General features: G+C 41.3%; 1 protein-coding gene across 2 annotated transcripts in view; it reads left to right on the top strand.

Moving 5' to 3' along the window:
- fmn2b (formin 2b) overlaps positions 1 to 20,356 on the top strand; it is a 65,233-nt gene that overhangs the window by 17,361 nt on the left and 27,516 nt on the right. For both annotated transcript variants that reach the window (XM_035406156.1, XM_035406155.1), the window contains 4 exons: positions 401 to 1,461; positions 2,100 to 2,244; positions 8,098 to 8,185; positions 15,918 to 15,979. In XM_035406156.1, the coding sequence (XP_035262047.1) occupies positions 401 to 1,461; positions 2,100 to 2,244; positions 8,098 to 8,185; positions 15,918 to 15,979 (1,356 nt within the window). The remainder of the gene's footprint in view (positions 1 to 400; positions 1,462 to 2,099; positions 2,245 to 8,097; positions 8,186 to 15,917; positions 15,980 to 20,356) is intronic.

The raw sequence follows: 20,356 nt of genomic DNA, 5'->3' as shown, positions 1-20,356 counted from the left end.
TTTTTTTTTTTTTTTTTTTTTTTTTTTTTCTTTCTTCTTCTTCCCCCTTCAATCTCAATACTTTGTTGTTCTTTTGAAAGTGTGCATGTCTCTTGCAGCCATAAAGAAAGGCCTTGTTTTCGACCAAACCCCTCAGACATACCATACTATAATACAATTAGATATGTTATTTTAGCCATTATTGCTTAAAGGCTATGTGTCGTTGGTGCTTGAAGAGCATAACCATGCCTGTGTCTCTCCATTCCCTACTTCTCCACAGGAGGTAAAGGCGTAGAATAACCCTGCCCTACAATAAGATGTGTTCTTTCTTTGGCTTGTTATGACTTGAAGGCCCATCGAGCTTCCAGTGAGTGTGTGAACAGTCCCACCAAGTGTCTTTCTCTTCCCCGTCTCTCCTCAGGAGGAATCGGTGTTGAAAACGGTGAAGTTGAAGGAGGAGCACGTCAATGTGATTCAGCAGCTGGAGCAGACTATCGAGGATCTAAGGACCAAAATCGCGGAGCTGGAGAATCAGTACCCGTCTGTGGAGAAGGATGTTTGCACTAAGGACCAGGAGTGTGGAAGTGAAGAGGTGGCGTTGAAGGATTTCTGTGATGTAGACCTGCAGACTGAGGGGCTGGCACCGAGCAGCCTAGAGGCCAAGTCAGTGCAGACGTCGCCCGTGGACGAGAGCTTTAAATTTAAAGTGCCTTTACCGGATCAAACGCCAACATCAGCCCCTCCCTCCGTGCCCAGCGTAGACGGGGAAGTGCTTCTCCCGCCCCCCGCCCCCTGCCCCGCCCCTGGGACCCTCCCAGAGCCAGCTGTGCCCATGTCCCCTAAGGCAAGCCAGGGGTTTGTTTGTAAATGCCAGCAACAGCAGCAACAGAGTGGGATTCAGCCCCCACCCCCGCCGCCTCCCCCCCCACTGCCTGGCGTACCTGTGCCCCCTCCCCCACCACCACCCCCTCCTCCCCTTCCAGGATTTGTAGCCCCACCCCCGCCCCCTCCTTTGCCCGGATTTGTGGGTCCGCCCCCACCCCCTCCCCTACCTGGCGGTGCAATGCCACCACCACCTCCACCACCCCCTCTCCCTGGCTCTGCCATGCCCCCGCCCCCACCTCCTTTACCAGGAATGGGTGTTCCCCCACCTCCTCCGCCCTTACCAGGCTGTGCCATACCCCCTCCTCCACCTCCTCCTTTGCCAGGACAAGGGCCAGGCCCGCCTCCGCCCCCTCCTCTTCCTGGAATGGGTCCGCCTCCACTCCCTGGCATTGGGGGACCTCCACCACCCCCACCTCCCCCTCCAGGGGCTGGTGGCCCCTCTGTACCCTGCATATTGGGAGCTCTCCCACCCCCCCTGCCGTTGGGACTCTACGCCCTGGGCATGGCGCATGAGAAGGCGGCCCGGAAAGGAGTCGTCGAACCTCCACGACCCATGAAGCCCTTGTACTGGACCAGAATACAGCTGCATGCTAAAAAGTAAATGTTTGAAGCTGTGTGGTATTCGTAGTGTGATACGCATGTATGTATGTGTGTTCACAACTACATCTCCCCATCAATGCCATTACCCCACAAACAGAAATCTAATCTTTCTTCTTTCCAATTTCCCAACTTTACACAGGCCTGTAGGTGCATGGTACATTTAGCTTAAGATGCCAGGAATTACTCTTGACTAACTATTCACAGTAAAATGAAAGAAAGATGTCGTGCTGAATGCGGAAAGCCACTGTTTGAGTTGAAACAGCTGCCAGGCAGCGAGTGTGGTCGCCCCTGGCTGAAACCAGCCTAACCAAACCCCTGATACACACCGGTTTGTGTTTTACCATGAAATTTGAAGTGCCAAGTTGTCTGATAAATGGAGATTGTCGAAGCATGAAACAAGATCAATGTTTAGAAGTGAATTATGTAGGGGCTGCTTACTTGAGTGCCTTGAAATGTAATGGCATCAATATGCATTGATATTTCTGCTTTTTGGATGTTGGACCAATGTTCAGATGTTGGGTGGAAGCAGGGGATGGTTTGCTTTATGGTTCCAATACACCTATATTAGTTTTATTACAGAACAATTGTTGTATGATGAGCTAAAGTCTCTCCTCTTCCTCCTTCCCCTCCCCAAGGGAAGTGGCTGGCCCCTTGGTTTGGGAGAAGATTGAGGAGCCACCCCTGGACTTTGAGGAGTTTGTCGATCTTTTCTCAAAAACTGCGGTGAAGGAGAAGAAAAAGCCTTTGTCTGACACCATCACAAAATCAAAGGGGAAACAGGTGAGCTCACTTCTCTTAGAATCGCCACCACCTGCGGTCAACAGAGAACATTCTTCTGTTGCACATCAATCATGATATTAGCAAAACTTCAATGGAATTCACAAAGTGTGATGGCTTAGCCAGGGCATAAATAATCCAAGTTGTTTGCTTTAGCCCGGCTGATCTTGGAAATGCAAGCATCAAACTATCCTGGAGTGCATTTTCTTCACTGCCTTTGGAACCACTACTTGATTTGTTCCTGATAATCTTCTCCAGATGTAGTAAACTCACAAATTGTATCGGAATAAACACTATTAGTGTTGGAATTGTCTGAGGGTTTGTAAGATGATAAGTTTACATAAAAAGTGAAGCACAACAAGTCCATTCTAGGAATGTAGAAAGTGGTAAAAAAAAAAAAAAATCTTTGGACGCAAGCAATTAATCACAAATGACCTCGCAGTCGATTGAACGATTTTCTCATGGTTCACGGGCCTGTGGTTGGTATGAACATCTAGGTGGCCGTTTTTGTTCAAAGATTCTTAATTACTGGAGAAATATATCTTTCTAATGTAACTTTTTAAAGTCATCTAGCTGAAGTTATAAAAGGCTTTAAAGGTGCCCTTTAGTCCTATTCTTCGAGCTGCTGCTGTTTGAATTGTTGTGTAATGCACAGTAACACGTGCCTTCTCTGGAGACACACAGGGCTTGCAGGATGTGGGCCCAGCATAGGGCTTCTGTCCATGGGAGATGGATCGCCCTCGCCCCAGATCCAGATCTGAGGTGGCCCTGTCAGACCCTCCACGTAGTGGAGCGCAGAGCCATATCTGACCTCTCCCAGATGGTTCTGCTTGGAGGGGGTGGGGTGTCTGTATGCCAGGATGCAGGCTCTCCATACATCACCTCATTTGGAGCCATCAGGCCATCAGCGGAGACCGAATAGCTTATCTTAACCTTTTACTGTGCTACTTTGAGGATTGTTGGATCCTACGTGGACACGTTGACACCTGCTGTTAGTCTGAGGGGAAAAAATGAAACCTTCCTCTGTCATCATGGACGGTATGGTTTCCAAGCAACAAAAGCGATGGTTGACATCTCTTAGTGTTTTCGATGATCCTGGGAGGTCTTGTCTGGCATAGGAAGCAGCCTGAGATGTTTGGGGCGGGGGGGGGGGGGGGCAGGGGGCGGGGGGCGGTGCAGGTATGGTACTCCGGTTGATTTGTTGCCCAAATTAATTTTTCCGAAGAGTCATGAAAGAGAGAGTGACATTTGACCTCGCTGGTCACCACAGAAGAGAGCGATGCCGGTTAACCCTGCAGCGTGTGTTTCGCGTAATCGTCTTTCCGTTTGGTCTTTCATGTGGTCTGACCCTGCACTCGATGCCGTCCCCTGTGTAAGTCTCTGTCCATTTGTTCATCTTAAAATATGCAAGTTAAGCCTTTAAGCTTCCTTGGATGATGTTGAATGAATTGTTCCAAATTTCCCTCCCCGTTATTTTATTATTATTTCTCTTTTTGTTCAGTGGCCCCAGCTGCACCGCGTTCTGGTTGGATTCTGAATAAAGATGATCAAAGATGCTCAGCAGTGCACTACTGCTGCAGGCAGTCCGGCCATAACATTTGTGCCACATTACTCTCTTCAAAAATGTTTTGTTTATTTTTCTGCCTGTTTCCTGGTGGAGAACAAATTTTCTTTGAATTTATATCAAGAAGGGAGGTTTTTTTGGTGTATGGGAGGCAACATAAGAGATGATGCACGGTTGAAGTGAACCAAAACTTTAGGTGAGGTGTGTGCAGGCTCACAATCATAACGTTCTCTTACTTGTGCAACTAGTGTCAGCAGCTCATTGTTTTTAGTTTAAAAAATAAATAAGTTGTTGGTCAAGTCCAGAAACATAGTATTTTGGGTGCCATGATTAAAGAAAAAGTACAGTGCTCATCATAATCTAAAAATGTCTTCTAAATTAATATTTGCCATGTGAAAGCCATTCCTCTTATGAGGAATGTAAATTGATTATTTGCAATAAAGGTCTTCAGACATTGTTGAATCAAAACAGGCAATTGCAGGGGTTGCCAGCCCTAGTCCGGGATGGCCAGAAGGTCTCCTGGTTTTGTTTTCATCTAAAAATCAGAAACTGGTTTAGATCCAACTAACCGGCTGGGGTGTAATCAACTGCTGAAATTGATCAATTAAGTGCTGCGTAACAATGAAAGCCAGCAGACCCAGTCACTCTCCAGCTCCAGGGTTGGAGACGCTTGAGCTAGTTATTCTCTCTCTCCAGTCTTTTTTTTTTTTGACCATTTCTCAAACTTTTTTGGTATGTTATGAAGGTGCATTGGTTGGGAGATATAGCAAGGCAATGCCATTTTGTTCAAGCTCCTATCTTTTAAGATGTGTTTTAGACTAAGAATTTATTTTCAGCAGTTAGTTTTTTTAAAAGAATAATTAAAAATGATTAAAATTAAAGTCATAATCCTGACTTGCTTCCTATCTGTGCGTGTGGTGGCGGACATCTCAAGCAATGACATGCTGTGCCAAAACTGATGTTATCTTGTATTGGGATTGTGAGTACTCACATTACTCATCTCCTGTAAATAGAATGTACCTGTGTAGACAGAATATTGCAAGTAGAAATTCCAAGTGTATGTGATGGGAATGCCACAATGGTCCAATCACAGTGAACTGTGCTTGTAAATGTAGTCAGTGTTCATTTACAAGTCTGTGGATTTGCCAAGGAGGGCCCATAATGGGTGTCTGCTTCTGCTAGCTCAGACTTTAAAGGAATGAGGAGACATCGGGGTTATATGATTTGTGTTTTAAATCATGTATTCTTCGCTCTTAAAGACGTGTCTCCACGTTCTCTGCCAATTCAGTGATTCTGCTGCTGACGCAGAGATTTATTGCAGTTACTGGGTTCTGGTTTTGAAAACCAAAACCCATTTATTTTATTTAGACTTTTTTTCTGCACATATTTTGCAGTTTTTCTCCAGCCTTTTGCTGAAACTGTGCCACATGTGCATTTTAAATCCGGTTTCGCTGTAACAGTCTGTTTGACACATGTAACCGACAGTTGTATATTTTCAGTTTATGATGGGGCTACAAAATTTAATTAATTTTGTTGGACAGGAATTCCATTTGAAATTAAACTAGCTTAAATGGAAAATTAACCTATGTGAATATAATCTATCAAAGAATATAATCATATAGTCATTAGAGGTGTGCTATTTTTTATAATGTTTGGTCTCAAATTGACACATGTTCTATCACTTCTGGGATGATTGTTTTTAAATCCAATCTGGAAGCAGTTTAAATTTCCCAATAAAGTGTTTCGGTAATCCAGTTGTTGCAACAATTGACCTCCAAATCGTTGGCTAAGGAATCTCACCTTTGATGTGCCACTGACCTATTGAAATGCATTCTGTGGTCCATGTTTAAAACATTACCTCAGACAGCTACTGATTGAAATAATTGGAATCCTTTTTTTCCCTATAATTGCTTGAGGTTCCTCAGAAACCTTTTTTTTTTCTTGAGAAATTAAGCTTTTTTTAATTTTGTTGTTTAATTATACTAGCCATATCTTTAATTTGAGTTTTTGTGGTAAGGCTTACATGTTTTGGTTGTTTTTTCAAATCAAACCTATGTAAATTGTTAAAGATAAGAGAAGCATGGTTCATCTATTTGTATGTATGTTTGTGCAGTATGTCATTATGTGGGTATTTACGATCTTAAAGTATTTTAAATTTGTATTTTTTACCTTCCAAGGTTGCTTTTGGCAAGCATTTTGTACACAGTAATAATAGCACACTCTAAAATGCTTACAAAGCATTTGAAAAAGAACATTGAAACAAAAGGTTGCATGTGACTAGCTTTATCATGTTGTATAATATTTGTGGTTAAGTCTTGGCAGTATTGGATAAAATGGGCTAGTCATTTTCTGACAATTGAATCAGAACATTATAAAAACAATTCCATCAGTTCTCATTTATTCATGGACATTGTGAAATAGTCCAGGATTCCTGTGAATTCCCCAAAATTATTAGGTCTTTAGTGTTTTCAATGAATTACATTTTTTGGGCCCCATTTGGGAATACTGATTTCCTTTTTGGTTGACATTATAATGAATATTTCAACCTTTAAATGTCTAATGTGCGAAAAGCCGTCTCGTGTAAACATGGCTATCTCAGTCCCTGCTGTTGCATACAGTAGCAAGAACTATCGTTTTTTTATATACACCGATCAAAAGTGGTTCCAGTGAAAAATTTGACTCTGTTGTGCTCTGGTTCCCCTCTGATGTCACATCCACTGAAGTGAGCATCTTTGCGACCTGTAGATGACGCAGGGTAGACGTCAATCTGCTGGAATTTCACTCTTGTAGCCGAGCCTTCGGGGGTTATGGTCAAAGAAGTGACGTGACTCTTTCTCCTAGCATCAGAGCCCCGCTTTATTTATTTTTGTTGGTGTGTAGCGTGTTGAGTTTGTTTATGCATTCCCTCTCACCCCCGTAGTTCACAGTTCACTGTGACACATTGGAGTAGAACAAGGTGAGCTCTTTGGATCGTCTGTTTATATTCCGAGGAATGTTTTTGGGCTGGAGTAGACTGCTGCTCGCTTCGAGAAATGTTTCCAGACCCGAGTGCCAGCCAAAGCTCAACTGAGGGGAAGAACTGCCCATTGTCCGGGGCTTTTGATAAAATCTGGAAACATGGTCTTAAGAATTGCTTTTTGTTCTCTAGGTTGGAGTTAAGAACAAATGAAACTATAGTCTTGCGGTAAGGTGACCTGGACTTCCCCTCTCGAAGCAGACATTCTGGCCTGTATTTAAAGCCCCGCAAAGCTAATTATTTAATCAGAGAAAGGGGAGGAGAGGGGGTCGAGGAGCACCACAGCTGTTTGCTGATGGGAAATGGAGGCTATTAATTTCTAATCATACACAGATTTTTTTTTTTTTTTCAAAACCCCCCTTTTAATTATCATTTTCCTGATTCCGTAATTGTCTGTCAAAAGAGGGTCTGCTTTGCCTTGGGTTCTGTATAAAGGGTAAAACAAAGGAAATATAATCCAGCGTATGTCCAAATGGTTTCTATTAGCCAAGACAGAATATTTATGCTATACAGTTTTGCAGTCTGGTTTGTTGAGGCTGGTGGCCCGAGGGCAACACAGTGTCTACCGAATTGCCCTCAGTCTTAACTGGAACAGACAAGCGGGAGATCTAATCCTGAACTTCAAGGGAGCAGTGGTGTTGCCCTAATATCGCGGAGAATATCATTGCGAAAGCTGTATGGCTAATGGCAGTAGATACACATGCACAGCTGCCTGGAGACACGGGTTCAGTGGGCTACTCCCAGAGGGCAGCGGTCGCCTTACGCGGCTGTAACCCGTATCTGTTGCTTGGTGGTGAATGGATATCCGCTGAGCGCGGTTTTTGGCGTGCCGCTGTTTCGGTAATGCCGCCTTTTTCAGGAAGGGTAGATACCTCAGGAGCAGCATCTGCTTCTAATAAGTGCATCGTAAAAAAACCATGATGAATGTCAAAGTAGAGAGTAACTTATTAACCGGGATGTCAGCCTTCTAAAATCAATTTGCCATTACTACCGCTAATAATGCTGGGCTCCTTTGGAAAAGACCGAAAGTGTCATTTTTTTCTGTTTGCTGTGAGAGCTGTTTGCTGTGAGGTGATCAACCGCTTTAAACCATCAAATACAGGGGTGGTTTTATTTCAATTTCTGTAAAGAATATCAGGGTTCTGTTGACTCCATGTTAGCGGATTCATCATATCTTCTGTCAAAATGATTTATTGGCATATCTATCTAACTCTTTTTCTCTCTCTCTCTCGCTCTTTCTTGCTGTCTCTCTCACTCTCTCTCTCTCTCTTTCCAGGTTGTGAAGCTGCTGAATAACAAGCGGTCTCAAGCGGTGGGCATCCTCATGTCCAGTTTGCACCTGGACATGAAGGACATTCAGCACGGTGAGTACAGTAATGGGCTAGCAACCGTTACACTGCGCATCACTCACAGTGGGAGCCTCAGTACTGGAGATGCTGTATAAGGACTTCAATGGGACTTTAGTTGTATAAGGACAATAACCACTGACAGAGTTTAAATAATTGAAAAATAACTGAAAATTCTTTCACTCACTACCTCTCTCTCTCTCTCTCACTTGCTCTCTCACTCTAGCTCTCTCTCTTGCTCTCAGTAGCTACTGTGACCGAATGAATGTCAGAGGGGTTGCAGCGCAGAGATAGCATTCACCTTTCATTAGCTCATCCCCGCATTTCCAGTGGAACGCATTGTTTATCGCACACAGCTGATCAGGCTTTCTGTGTGTTTTTTTTTTTTTTTTTTTTTCCTTTTTTTTCCCTTAATGTTTGCACAAAGTTTTTCTTTGTTTCTGGGGGCATTTCTCGTTCTTACTGCACTGTTGTACTGGAGGTACTCCAGTGGAGCAGAATGTTCATGTCTGTACCAGGCAGCCTTGGCACTGCAGGGGTGGGGCCCTTTGGGCTTTGAGAAAATTCCCTCAGGTCTCCCAGAAGTTTAGGGTCACGAAAGCATTCATGCAACGGAGGCTGTGTTTGTTTTTTAACGGAACACTTGTTGCTCTTGTTTATCATCGTTTGGCCACTGACGTGTTTGTGTATCGCTGAGAAATCAGAGATTCTGAATCGCACTGAGCATTTTCCGTTTGCCGTTATCTCCTGATTTCAGGCTAACCCATTCAACAGAAGTGTAAACTGCATATCCATGTTTGGGCAAAAACCTCTTATTTTTCCATGATGGTTGTACTCTCAACTTTACAGACGAGGTTCTGTTCTCGGCTGTTGTTGGTTGTTGGCTTCATAGTGAAAAGATTTTGGCCCTCTGTGCAATGTTATATGCAGTGGAGAACTATCATTCATGTGATATTCTGCAGTACAGAAAGTTCAAAATGTATGTATAATCTTGAGCTTAATCGCAGTCATAATTGAAATTCCTGTGGAAGTTCATCTGTCTGCTCTGAGGTGATATTCCAGGCATTTAAGGTCATAAGTAGGTCACTGGTGTATTTTCTGACCAATTTTAGTCATTAGAGAGGGTTTAATCTATATCTGAGATAGATACACACATACTCACACACACAGACATATTTTACATTTTAAACTTTTTTTCCATTGTCATTTTGAAGTACTTGTTTTTGCATAGAGAAGGAATCCAACATGTTTTATGCAATATTTCATCGCTCGCTAGACTTCCTAAAACGTTTTTTGAATAGTAGCCGTAGAGCGAGGCGCCGGTTCTGGCGCCAAGAGGTACGCGGTATTTTGGAAGCTGGCAGATGGCGCTCAGTTAAGTCATAGAGGGAAATCTGAAAACAATGATATGGTCCTTTCCCTCGGTCAAATATTTAACTCCATCCGAGTTAATAATGAGAACCAAATGAAGAAAGGAGTTTGTCTCACATCTGTGCCGGTGGTAACTGCGCAGGGCAGCCTCAAAATATGCAGGCTATCAAACGAGGCGAGGCGGTGAAGGGAAGGGGGGGGGGAAACGTTGGGCTACTCTACGCACTGTAAACAATTTTTTGCCCTTTGAAGTTCCGCTCAAGTTCTGAAACGGCTGAGATGCGTCATGCTTGAAGCTGCTCATCTTCGTCTGAGGAGCCATTCTTCGCTCAGTGAAAAAACATTTTGAGATTTGTAATAGTTACGTTATTTGTCATTGTTATGGTTATTCTCCCTTCCCTGAAGTTCATTTTGTGAATATAAAATTGTCTGCTCACAGCTCTAAGACATGGGATTTGTTGTTAGCAAATGTTTTATCGGTTGAACTGTTTAAACAAATCTTTCCAAATTTGTGTACAAGGATACTATTTCAACAAGGCTGGGATGTGTGTCTTTGAAACTACCAGCGGGAGCAAACCCGTAAAATATGTATGTCAGCCATGTTTATGACATTTTCTTATTTGACACATTTGTTTAAGAATAGGAGACATAACAGATGGTCAGCATTGAAAACTCCCAGAATGGAAGCAACCCAATTAATTTGCTTAACCCCATAAACTTCATTCATAAAAGATAAAACAAAAACATGCTTATTTCTTTTCTTTCTTTTTTTTATAAACATCCAGGGTTATTGGACAGAATTTTTGTAAATACTTTATGTTGGTGCCAAGAGAATTTGTACCTAATTTCCATCTAATCAGTGTGTTTATATGTCAGCTAACTCTGAGACACATGGTACAGTTATTCTAGATGGGTTCTAGTCATGGGGATTATACACTTCCTTTTTTAAACGCCCCGAGACACGAAATTCCGAGGAATTCCTTATCCAGCCTGGATTTTATAATGTTCGGACTCTGTCTACCAGGTTTGAATATTCCATTTAGTTCCTTTTGCTTTTCTCTTTGAAAAAAAAATATGCGGGCCATTTTGAGCTCTCTTTTATTTGTTTGACAGGGGCCACAAATAATTAAAACCTCATAGAGATGTATCTAAACAGTTCATCTTTATTCCCAGGTGTGCAAAAGTTTTGCAAATGTAAAATTCTAGCTTTAAGCTCATGATACAGGGGATCACATGCATGAAATTCTAAACTGAATGAATTGAAATTCAAACATTCCGTTTTAGCTATTGTGAATTGCATGGATTAGCCAAATTATATAGAGTTACATTTTGTTCCAGTCATTGTCATTTATGGGACATTTGTCACATCTGATTGGCTGAATTTTGGTGTGAGCTAGCTGACCGTCACAGAGGAAAACTGTATATTTGTTAAGAATGTCAAAAACCCTGAGCATGTCATATTGGGCCTCTGGTTCTTTTGTATTCTACAGTAACTCTTAAATTATCCCAATTAGCTATGGTCACACCACAAACATAAAACAGAATATGATGTCACATAGCTGTGGGTAGTCTGAGAAATATAAACTGCAGTCCAACCCCCCCTCATATAAATGTCAGTACAGTGTGCTTACAGGCTACAGGAAGTGCATATAAGTCTCTTTTAGTGTGTCAGACTTAAGTCATTTCTTAAGTGTCCCTTATTTATCTACATTGTTCCTGTAGGTGAGCTCAGTAGTGTTGATGTGTGAAAGGATTGGGGCCAGATTTGTGCCAGGTGCAGATTGCACTAAGGTTGAGATTGGCAGGGAAGAAGAGAAGTGCTTACACCAAGCAAATCATCCCCTCGTGGTTCTGCTGATTACAGTCTAGGAGCAGGGACCCATTTTTTCCCCTGTTTATCCTGTTTATATGTTCATTATTGGGTAGAAGGTGCGAGCCCAAGATGGCTTTTCATAGGTTGTTTGTTTGCACCGTCCCAGGATGGGGCACTAAAATAGATTATTTGTTTCAAAAATCTGGTTATGTAGACTCGATACAGCCATTGGAACACTCTCATTAAACATCCATTTTAATGATCATTACCAAGGATCACGTTCTTGTACTTATCCTCACCTTTTCCATCATCAAACTACAAGGATAAACAGGTCCTAAATTAGCAGTCCTAGTCTGAACTGCACTATGAACACAGGCCTTGATTTGTCACTGAATATCACATATCTACAGCAAGCATATAATCATATGCAATGAATCTATCCAACTGTAGCATTCTGGAATCTTCCCTGATCTATTTTAAATATATCTGGACAAGTTTAAAAGTGTGCTGTATTAATGTTTATTTGTAAAGGTAATACCACTGCTTTAGTGAAGTGTCACGTTAGATTAAATAAAAATCAGTTGTGTGCACGTAGACCAAGGATAATGGTCACTGATTTACATACTCCAACTCCCCCTTCAGAAATAAATGGTCAATTTCAATGTGTGAATTAGCATCCCCATGTAAATCACAAATGCTTCCTCAATTTTCTGTTGAGATTATGTTTCAAGAACTGCAAAATAACAAAATTGAAGTGCAAGGCTTTTATGTCTGTTATGGTCAATCTAAGCAAGGAAAATGGCCGGTCTCCAACTTTTTCTCCTGCTTAAAAAACACTTTTTTCCTCTGCTCGTGCAAGCCAACAGAAAATTAGTTTCGGGGTTAAAACTTTTACAATGAATAATTTGCTGTCAAGTCTTTTCCAACTACCCATAATGTTTGAAAAACTGTCGGATTACAGACTTAATGATGTTTAGAGGCCAAGACTGTGTTATGCTGGTTTTATGCATGTTCTTTTTTAAAATGGGGAACATTTACCACATACTGCTAATATGTTCTTACTGCATTAAATGCCATTTCATTTTGAAGAGAGATGCAGGCTTTGGTGAAAGAATGCGTTTGAGCTCATTTGTCTTAACATTGTCTGGATGTTGCTTTATGTACTGTCAAAAAGAAATGATGGACACTCAAAGTAAATGTAAAAACTGGAAAGGTGAAGTTTTATATTTTAAGAATGTGTGTAAATTGTTTTCCGGGGAACAGCTTGAATAGAAATGTGTCTGGTTCATTTCCACTAGATTTTCCATATTCAGATTTCATTTCAGCAGAGAAATAGATATGTTTTCCATTGCAGTCATTGGCTGGTATTGTTTGGTAACCAGAACCCCCCCCCCCCCCCCCCACCCCCAAATTATTTAGTTAAACCCATGAGTGAAGAAGGGGTGTCATGATGTGGGGCAGGAGTATTGTGAGTGGGCTCCTATATCACTAACACCACCCCACCCCCCCAACATTTTGAACACGTAGCTTCTTCACATCATTTTAGGGAACCTAAATGATACCTTCAGTTTAGAAAATCCTTGTTAATCATTATGTACACTTAACAAAAAAGATACACTTTGACTACTAAGTATATTGTCTGAAAAATACTGAATGAGAAGTGCATTCTTTATTTTTCCCCCTAGGGGGCAGCATCATTGAAGGCCCTGAGCAATAAAGTGATCCTTGCAAATGGTCTGTCGTGTCTTTTCCCCCATTTGTGAGATTAGCTGTCATTTCATTTGACTATCCAGTACTTGTCTGACAGTACCCGCACCCCCCAACCCCCAGCTCCCTTTAACTGTCAAGTAGATCTTCTCACATGGAGCAAGACCTTCAATAAGCCAGAGTGTCTTTCATGGTGTGAGGGGAAAGTTTCTGCGCTGTGATAATTGAAACACTCAATGGAATGAAAATCTGTAGGGAAGCTGCGAATCGCAGGCATGGAGAGTCGAGTCCTTGCACCCCTGTAAGGAAGTGAACAGTATATGCCTGACCCCTTTTTGATTTCTGTGGCTCATATTAAAATGTTTTCAGCTGTTTTTCATGAGTTGCAATATTGAAATACTACACTGTTTAAAATCGCCCCTCTTGTATGAATAATGAAAGCAAGTCAAACCTCGACAAACTATGTGTTTTGACAGATTCTGGTTCGGTTTCACCCAGTGTTTCTTGTTTTAAGAGGTTTTTAAATTTTACCACCAAAACTGATACTGTACCACCATCAGATTAGTATTCCTTTTAGAAATCTGAATTGCAGAATAGGCAATGGGTATATATCACAAGTGAAATATTAGACCAGACAATTTCTGTTTTCAAGCAAACACTGAATTAAATTCATTTTCAGGTTTCAGTTACTCCAAGGTTCAAAAACAGAAGCATTTTACTGCCATAGAAAGTTAATTATTTAAGGATTTAGTGAGTACAATCATTTCAAATTTAACTGAAATATGTGTCCACTTCTGCAATTACTTCAATAATAATGTATGCTTCAATAAATATGCTTAACTCATTAAGTAGTGTTAATTCACTATTACTGAGATGTCTCATGTTCTGCAATTTGGGATTCAAGTTTGATGTTAAACTCACTGCGATAAAATGTAAAATGTAAATGATGTTTGTGCATGAGTTTTTGGGGAATTTTGTTGTTAGAAAATATTGCAATCACTTTAGTGGTTTTCTCAGTATGTTTTTGAAATTTAATACCTCATCTCATTTTGTTATCTAGGTGCAGCTGGTCAGACTGTCCCTGGCTGTGGTCTAGCTTAGCTTATGTATCTTTAAATATTTAACCATGGCACTTAAAACCTGTCCCGTGTTGCATTTTCCTAATTTCAGACAATCAGAGCAGTGTGAAAGATGGCAGTGCATATTGTTGCATTGTGTGCATGCACGGTACTAAATACAGCAATGTAATACTATATCTTAGATTAAACAATCGACAACTTCGGCTCTGTTTGCATTCAAACATTTACTTTTAAAGGATTACGGTTTTGGGCGCCAGATCTTTGTGCCCTGGACAAAAAGGCGACACCAGGAATCCAGACACAACTCCTTTTGTTCCATGACAGATTTTAGGTAACATTTCTTTCATTAGGACTCCGAGCGTGGACTTGCATGCTGATTATTTGGTCGGTAGACAAATATTTCCGCTCACTTGAAGGGGGAAGGGGATCTCTGCACAACTCGTGGTGCTGCCGTTGAGTTTCAAGTTGTCGGTCTTCAGGTGTACAGATACCACTGTAGGAAAGAAATGACTGAAACAAGATTTTGCTGCCACAGTTGATCAATGCACTTTACATAAAGCCTTGATTGGATTGAGTTTAACGGATGGGCTGATGCCCATAGACGGCGACTAATGTAATGTTTTGGGAGGAAGTAGCCTATTCGTTTATGGCTTTGTGTCATTTTGACAGTTATTAAATGGTCATTTAGACATGCATTTGGACACCGACCCTGACTTGCTGGTTGCCAAAACCAGCAGCACATGAGCAGTTATTTCAGAAAATGATGGAAAAGTATTTGGGGGGAGGAAGAAAATATGCAATCAATTGTTTTTGGAAAGTAAGCTTTGGTAGTCAGTCATTTCTGGTTTGCTTGCCGTTCATTTGGGGACAGTTTTGCTGACCTTAAAAAAATGATTGCAAGAGTTGTTAGAATTGTTTAATGATTCTGTGGACTATAAGATTTTTCCATTTTTTAAAACATCAAGTTAGCAAAAGTAAATGAGCTTTGCACAGTTCTGTATGGTGACTCCATTATTACAAATAAGGTTTCCTCTCTGTACTTGTTCCTTTTCTCCGTCTCAGAATGATTAGATTTTTTAGGCTTGTTTTTAATTGGTGCACAAGTAGACAGTCTGACAGTTGCGGCGAGGAAGGCTGAGTTTGGAACCAAATTCAGTTAATTGCCGCCAGTCTCATCACACCTTCATTAAGCTGCTTCGACGCGTCAGGCGTGGATAGACATGGGGCCCCCGCATGTGTGGGTGGCACCAGACTCTGTGAGAATAGGAAAGAAATATGCCAAATCTGCACTAAAGCTGTCGGCTTTGCGCATTGAGGATTTGACCCTGATCAGGGGTCTCCAAGTTAGCAGATTAATTTACCCACGGATTAAGCCGGCCCAAGTCTCCCACTCCTGGCGGTGTCAGGAATGAGCTTACTTTGTCTTGGTACCAGTTCTCTTTCTTCCCTTTCTGAACTCCGGCCGCAGTTTCTCACAGCTCCCACAGGGTCTGATCTCTCCTCCGTCTGGTCTGTAGCCGTTGACACTTGGCTCCACCAGCTATCCTGCCCCCACCCCCACCCTCCCCGTCCCCCCCCGCCATGTCTTGGAAGCAGTGCTGTTTTAAAGGCTTTACCAAAGCCTCAAGCCCCTTCTAAGCCATATGACCAGCGGGGTCAAACTCACTAATGCCCATTCCTCCATTGTCCATTCTCCCAGGACTCACGCCTCATCTCCCCAGTAACTAACCTGTCTCTCTCTTCTGCCCCCCCACCCTCTCCTCGCCCCCCACCCTGACAGCTATTCTGAACTTGGACAACACCGTGGTTGACCTGGAGACCTTGCAAGCCCTCTATGAAAATGTAAGTTTTTGGGATGGGTGAAGGGAAGAGAGTCTTTATAAACTATTACACTGAACATCATACTGAAGTTTTATGCATACTGTCCACAAGACTAGAACATTCTATTGACACATGAATTGTCTTTTTGACATAGAATAGATGGCTGCACATGTATCTGACTGATTGTATTACCTTAAAGAAAATAAGTGGCTGAAGGTATAAATGATGTTGTGTGTTAGGAAAATTAGCAAAAATTATTGTATATTGAACATTTTAGCCATGCACACCAATGGCATGTTTGCCGACAAAAGACGATTGCATACAAGGAAACACACCTGATGCCCACAATTAAAATATGGTGGTGAATCATTGATACTTTGTCTGTGGAACTTTTTTGGTTTTGCTGCTTGTGGTCCAGGGGCTTTTGCTAAGATCAATGGCATAATCAGTGCCACTAAGTACCAGGATACTTTAATCCAAAACCTAGTTACCTCTGCCAGGAGGTTGAGACTTGGCCCTAGATGGACTTTTCAGCAACACAATGACCCCCAAACACGTATCAAAATCAACACAGAAATTAATGATTGCGAGAAGAAAAAAATCAGTGTTTTGCAATGTCCATCCCAGTCGCCAGACTTGAACCTCGTTGAAAAACACTCCGTGCTGTTACCTTCTCCAGGGAAGGCTTCACCAAATAGTAATTGTAGGGGTAATTTTGAAACCTGTTTTGCGGAAAAAAAGAATTGCACTGCTCAATTCTACTGTATTTATGTTTGAAAAATGACTGTTAAAAAGTATATGGCTTCCCCATATGTTTGAGCCCAAAATATGACTCATGTGTTGAAGCCATTTTTACAGCCATTTTTGCTCATTTTCATGAAGGGTATTTATGTCTTCTTTCTTCGTTCTTTTCACCTACATCAATTTGTCTAAATCTGAGTACCAGTATCTTTTCAAATGAGATATTGCGCATTATAATGCTCTGGGTATTTGTATTGTCATCTGCAAAAACTAAAAATACTATTTCTGTTCTGGTTGGAAATTTCATTTCAGACTTTAAAGGCTGTTGGTGCTTCCATTATATTGATGGCTTGGATATTAACGTTACCATTCAAAAAAATTACATTTTTGAAATATATTTAATCTTTGTGTTATTCCTCTACAATGAAAATGTTGGAGCAATAATGTTTAAAATGATGCTGGATATGATTGCATCGGTTATTGAACAAGATTTTTCCCTCAGTGGGCAAGGGTTTGAGAGACATAAGTGGCATTTGTGAGAGATGGATCTTTTTCTCTGACGTGCTTTGACTGCAATTAACAATGCAGACTTGGGTGTAATTACTGGTAATTGCTCTCTAAAGAGGACGAGTGATTAATTCCTGAACAAAATGTTTATTTCTAGTTTAGCCTTTTTTATGGAAATGTTTGCTGTTGCCTTCATGACAAAGGATGATGAATTGGGTTCTTTGTGCCACATTATTAAGGTTGGTGATTGTATTCATTATTGCGGTTGATTTCCTGACACTTGTGCCCAGGCTGCTACGCGCTAGTCATGGAGTTGCTGTCTTTTCTGTTTTTCCCCCTCCTCTGACAGTGTTCAGTATCATCCATCTTTTCCTATCACAACCTAGAGTTTAATTTGAGTATTTACTCGCCATGCTATGTTTTAATTAAAAAAAGAATGATCAATCTGTATTGTGAATTATTTCTTTGGTTTTACGGGAGAGGTATTTGGGGAATAATTCTTAAGAAATATTTTTGAGTAATGCATCTGAGAAAAGGTTTTCCTCTTGAGAGACGATTGCAATTCTTTTAAACCTGCAACGGCAATGTGTATAGGAATCTGTCTGGGCGGAAACAAGTGTTAAAATGTGCAGCGGTTAATTCGTAGTGTGCAAAACGTATGATTTTCCTCTGCACATTATCTTTCCTGAAGAATATAAGCTTTTGTATAAAAACCGGATGGCAGCATTTGCATAACTGTCGAAATTGTGAAATACAGTCTGGCACGCTTCAAAAGCAAATGGAGAAATGCATTAATTTGGTACAGTAAAATATTAAAGACACAGATCTCCTGGAACGATAGCAGTTTACTGTGGAGTTAGCGCTGTAAAAGACTTGCCCTGAATGCATAACCTTTATTTCCGGGCCCTTGTGATGAAGTGCATGCTCTCTCCTGCTGCGGTACATGAGTTTGAAGTGCCTTAAGCAGTTTGTGAGGACTTCTGTTAGCATAGGCCAGTGATCTTTATACAGTGATTAAAATACTATATATAGTTCATTTTGGATCAACTTTTACCAGCCAAAGCTGGTGGACTAAAGGTGATGTAGTATTAACTGTATTGTTGAAGCCTCCATATTGTGTCTATGTTGTCTAATTCTGTAATTATCTAGGAAAAATGTGATTTATTCATTAATAATGAAATAACAAACAGCTTGATAAAATAATTCTTTACCTGTCATGTCAAATTGGAGCTAAAACAGCACTACTGTTCGAAAAACAGAAACAATGAAAGGGAATGGCTTTCAGCTCACTCACGCTATACTGCTGCACTGGAATTCTTTAAATAGTTTTGGCTAGCAGCATAATAGTAAATTCTTCCATTAGAAATCCTGCATTAATAACTGATCACAAATGTTCTATGATATGGGATGTATGTTAATTCTGAGCAAAATGTGATCAGAAGCTGCTTTCCCTATCTGGGCCCGAAGCAGGGCCTGGTGATTTGAGTTATTTTGTTTTGCGCGTTTTTTCTTTTTTCTTCAAATGTAAGACTCCGTCCTGTCTCATTTTGTAATTTTTAACCACAGTTGGACAGCCGCTTAAGCGCTGTACCACTCAAAGAGTGCCTGGAGAGCACGAAAACAAGTACTGGGGAGGTCACCCAAGCGTAGTGCCAGCACAGTCATGAGAGCCATTTGTAGCCGTTCGAAGAGACGTAACTTCCCCCCCCCCCCCTCTTGAGGAAAATAAATAAATGAAAACCCGTGATCTGCAAACAAGCGCCCCTGGAAGTGAACTGAGACATTAGGATGTGTGTTCCATGGCAGCTCCTGCGGTAATTATGGAATGCCGTCCGGAATCTGGATAATTTAACCAGAACCCCCGTAACATAAGTTGCAAACTATGCAGAGGGGGGGGAAAAAACGGTAACCTTAAGTCCCTCGTGCTTTCCCTCACACTGTCACGTTCCGCTTTTGTGCTTTAGAGTTCCTTGTCTCTCTTCCTTGGCTGATAAGTATCTTGTGCGGTGTTGCTATTGATAATCCACAGCTATCAATTATTATCGATCTTAGGATAACATCCAAGCCTTCCCGTTTACAGGTCTCATTCATAATTGTACAAGCAGAGGGCAATCTGCTTTTTATTTGAAAAATTTACACTATAAAACACTCTGTAAATTAGAAGCAGAGCCTGCCCTTGTCAACAGATGGCAGAGTGAACAGAATACTAATCACTCTGTTTGATGCCCACGTTTGAAGTATTGCAAAGCTATGCGTGTGCAGGGCCTTGAAGTTAACATGGTCTCGTTTTGTTTGATTTTGTGATGGAGCCTAATGGATCCGAGAGTTTTCCAAAGTTTACATTCAGGCAGACCCCCACCACTCCCCCAACCCCCTATTTCTAAAACCGGGATCTTCAAGGCATGTCACTTTGAAGGAGTTCATTCATTTTAAATGAGAGCATATCGATCGCACTTCTGTCTCAATTTGAAAGGAACTCAATGTAAATGCCGATTAGGCCAAACTTTGATCATGGCATTCTTTGCTTCCTTTATTTATTAATTTTTTTTTTTTTAAATGCTTCAAATAGAGTCCAGAGCAGAGAAGTCAAACACAGTTGTTTATGGGGGTGTTTACTCTTGGAAGCAAGCGCCAGCTTAGACCATTTATGAAGCAGCTTGCATTTGGAATAGAAAGCTCTGTTTGCTCTGGAATCTCACTGTGGAATTTTGTGCATCATTTGTCAGAAGCTCATTTTCTTTTTTAAAACTGAGGTCATACAAAATACACTTTGTTGCATTTGGACATGTAGCACTGATACTGTACAAATATGGAATCTTCATTTCAACACACTTTCTCGATATCCAGCTGTTTGGGTGCCCACTTAAGGGTTATGGCACCCTTGCTTTTCCAGTCTAAAAGCATATGTGCATTAGGTCTCAGATCATTTTTCAGTTGTCTTATGAGACCTTTAACAGAGGGTGTCAGAATTCTGTGCTCACAATGTACTGTGCTGTAATTGTGTTATGTACTCCATTATTTCCACCCCATAGGAGTTGGGCCCACATGGTAGAGTGTTCCCACTGCCGTTTGCCCAGGTTCAGTGTTAGTACAGCTTTTACAAAACATAGATGTCAGCATCATTTAACGCCATATCAGCAGATGGGCTGT

The sequence above is a fragment of the Anguilla anguilla genome, chromosome 2 (genome assembly GCF_013347855.1).
Source record: "Anguilla anguilla isolate fAngAng1 chromosome 2, fAngAng1.pri, whole genome shotgun sequence".
Classification (NCBI taxonomy): domain Eukaryota; kingdom Metazoa; phylum Chordata; class Actinopteri; order Anguilliformes; family Anguillidae; genus Anguilla; species Anguilla anguilla.
This window is presented reverse-complemented; position numbering and strand designations above follow the sequence as displayed.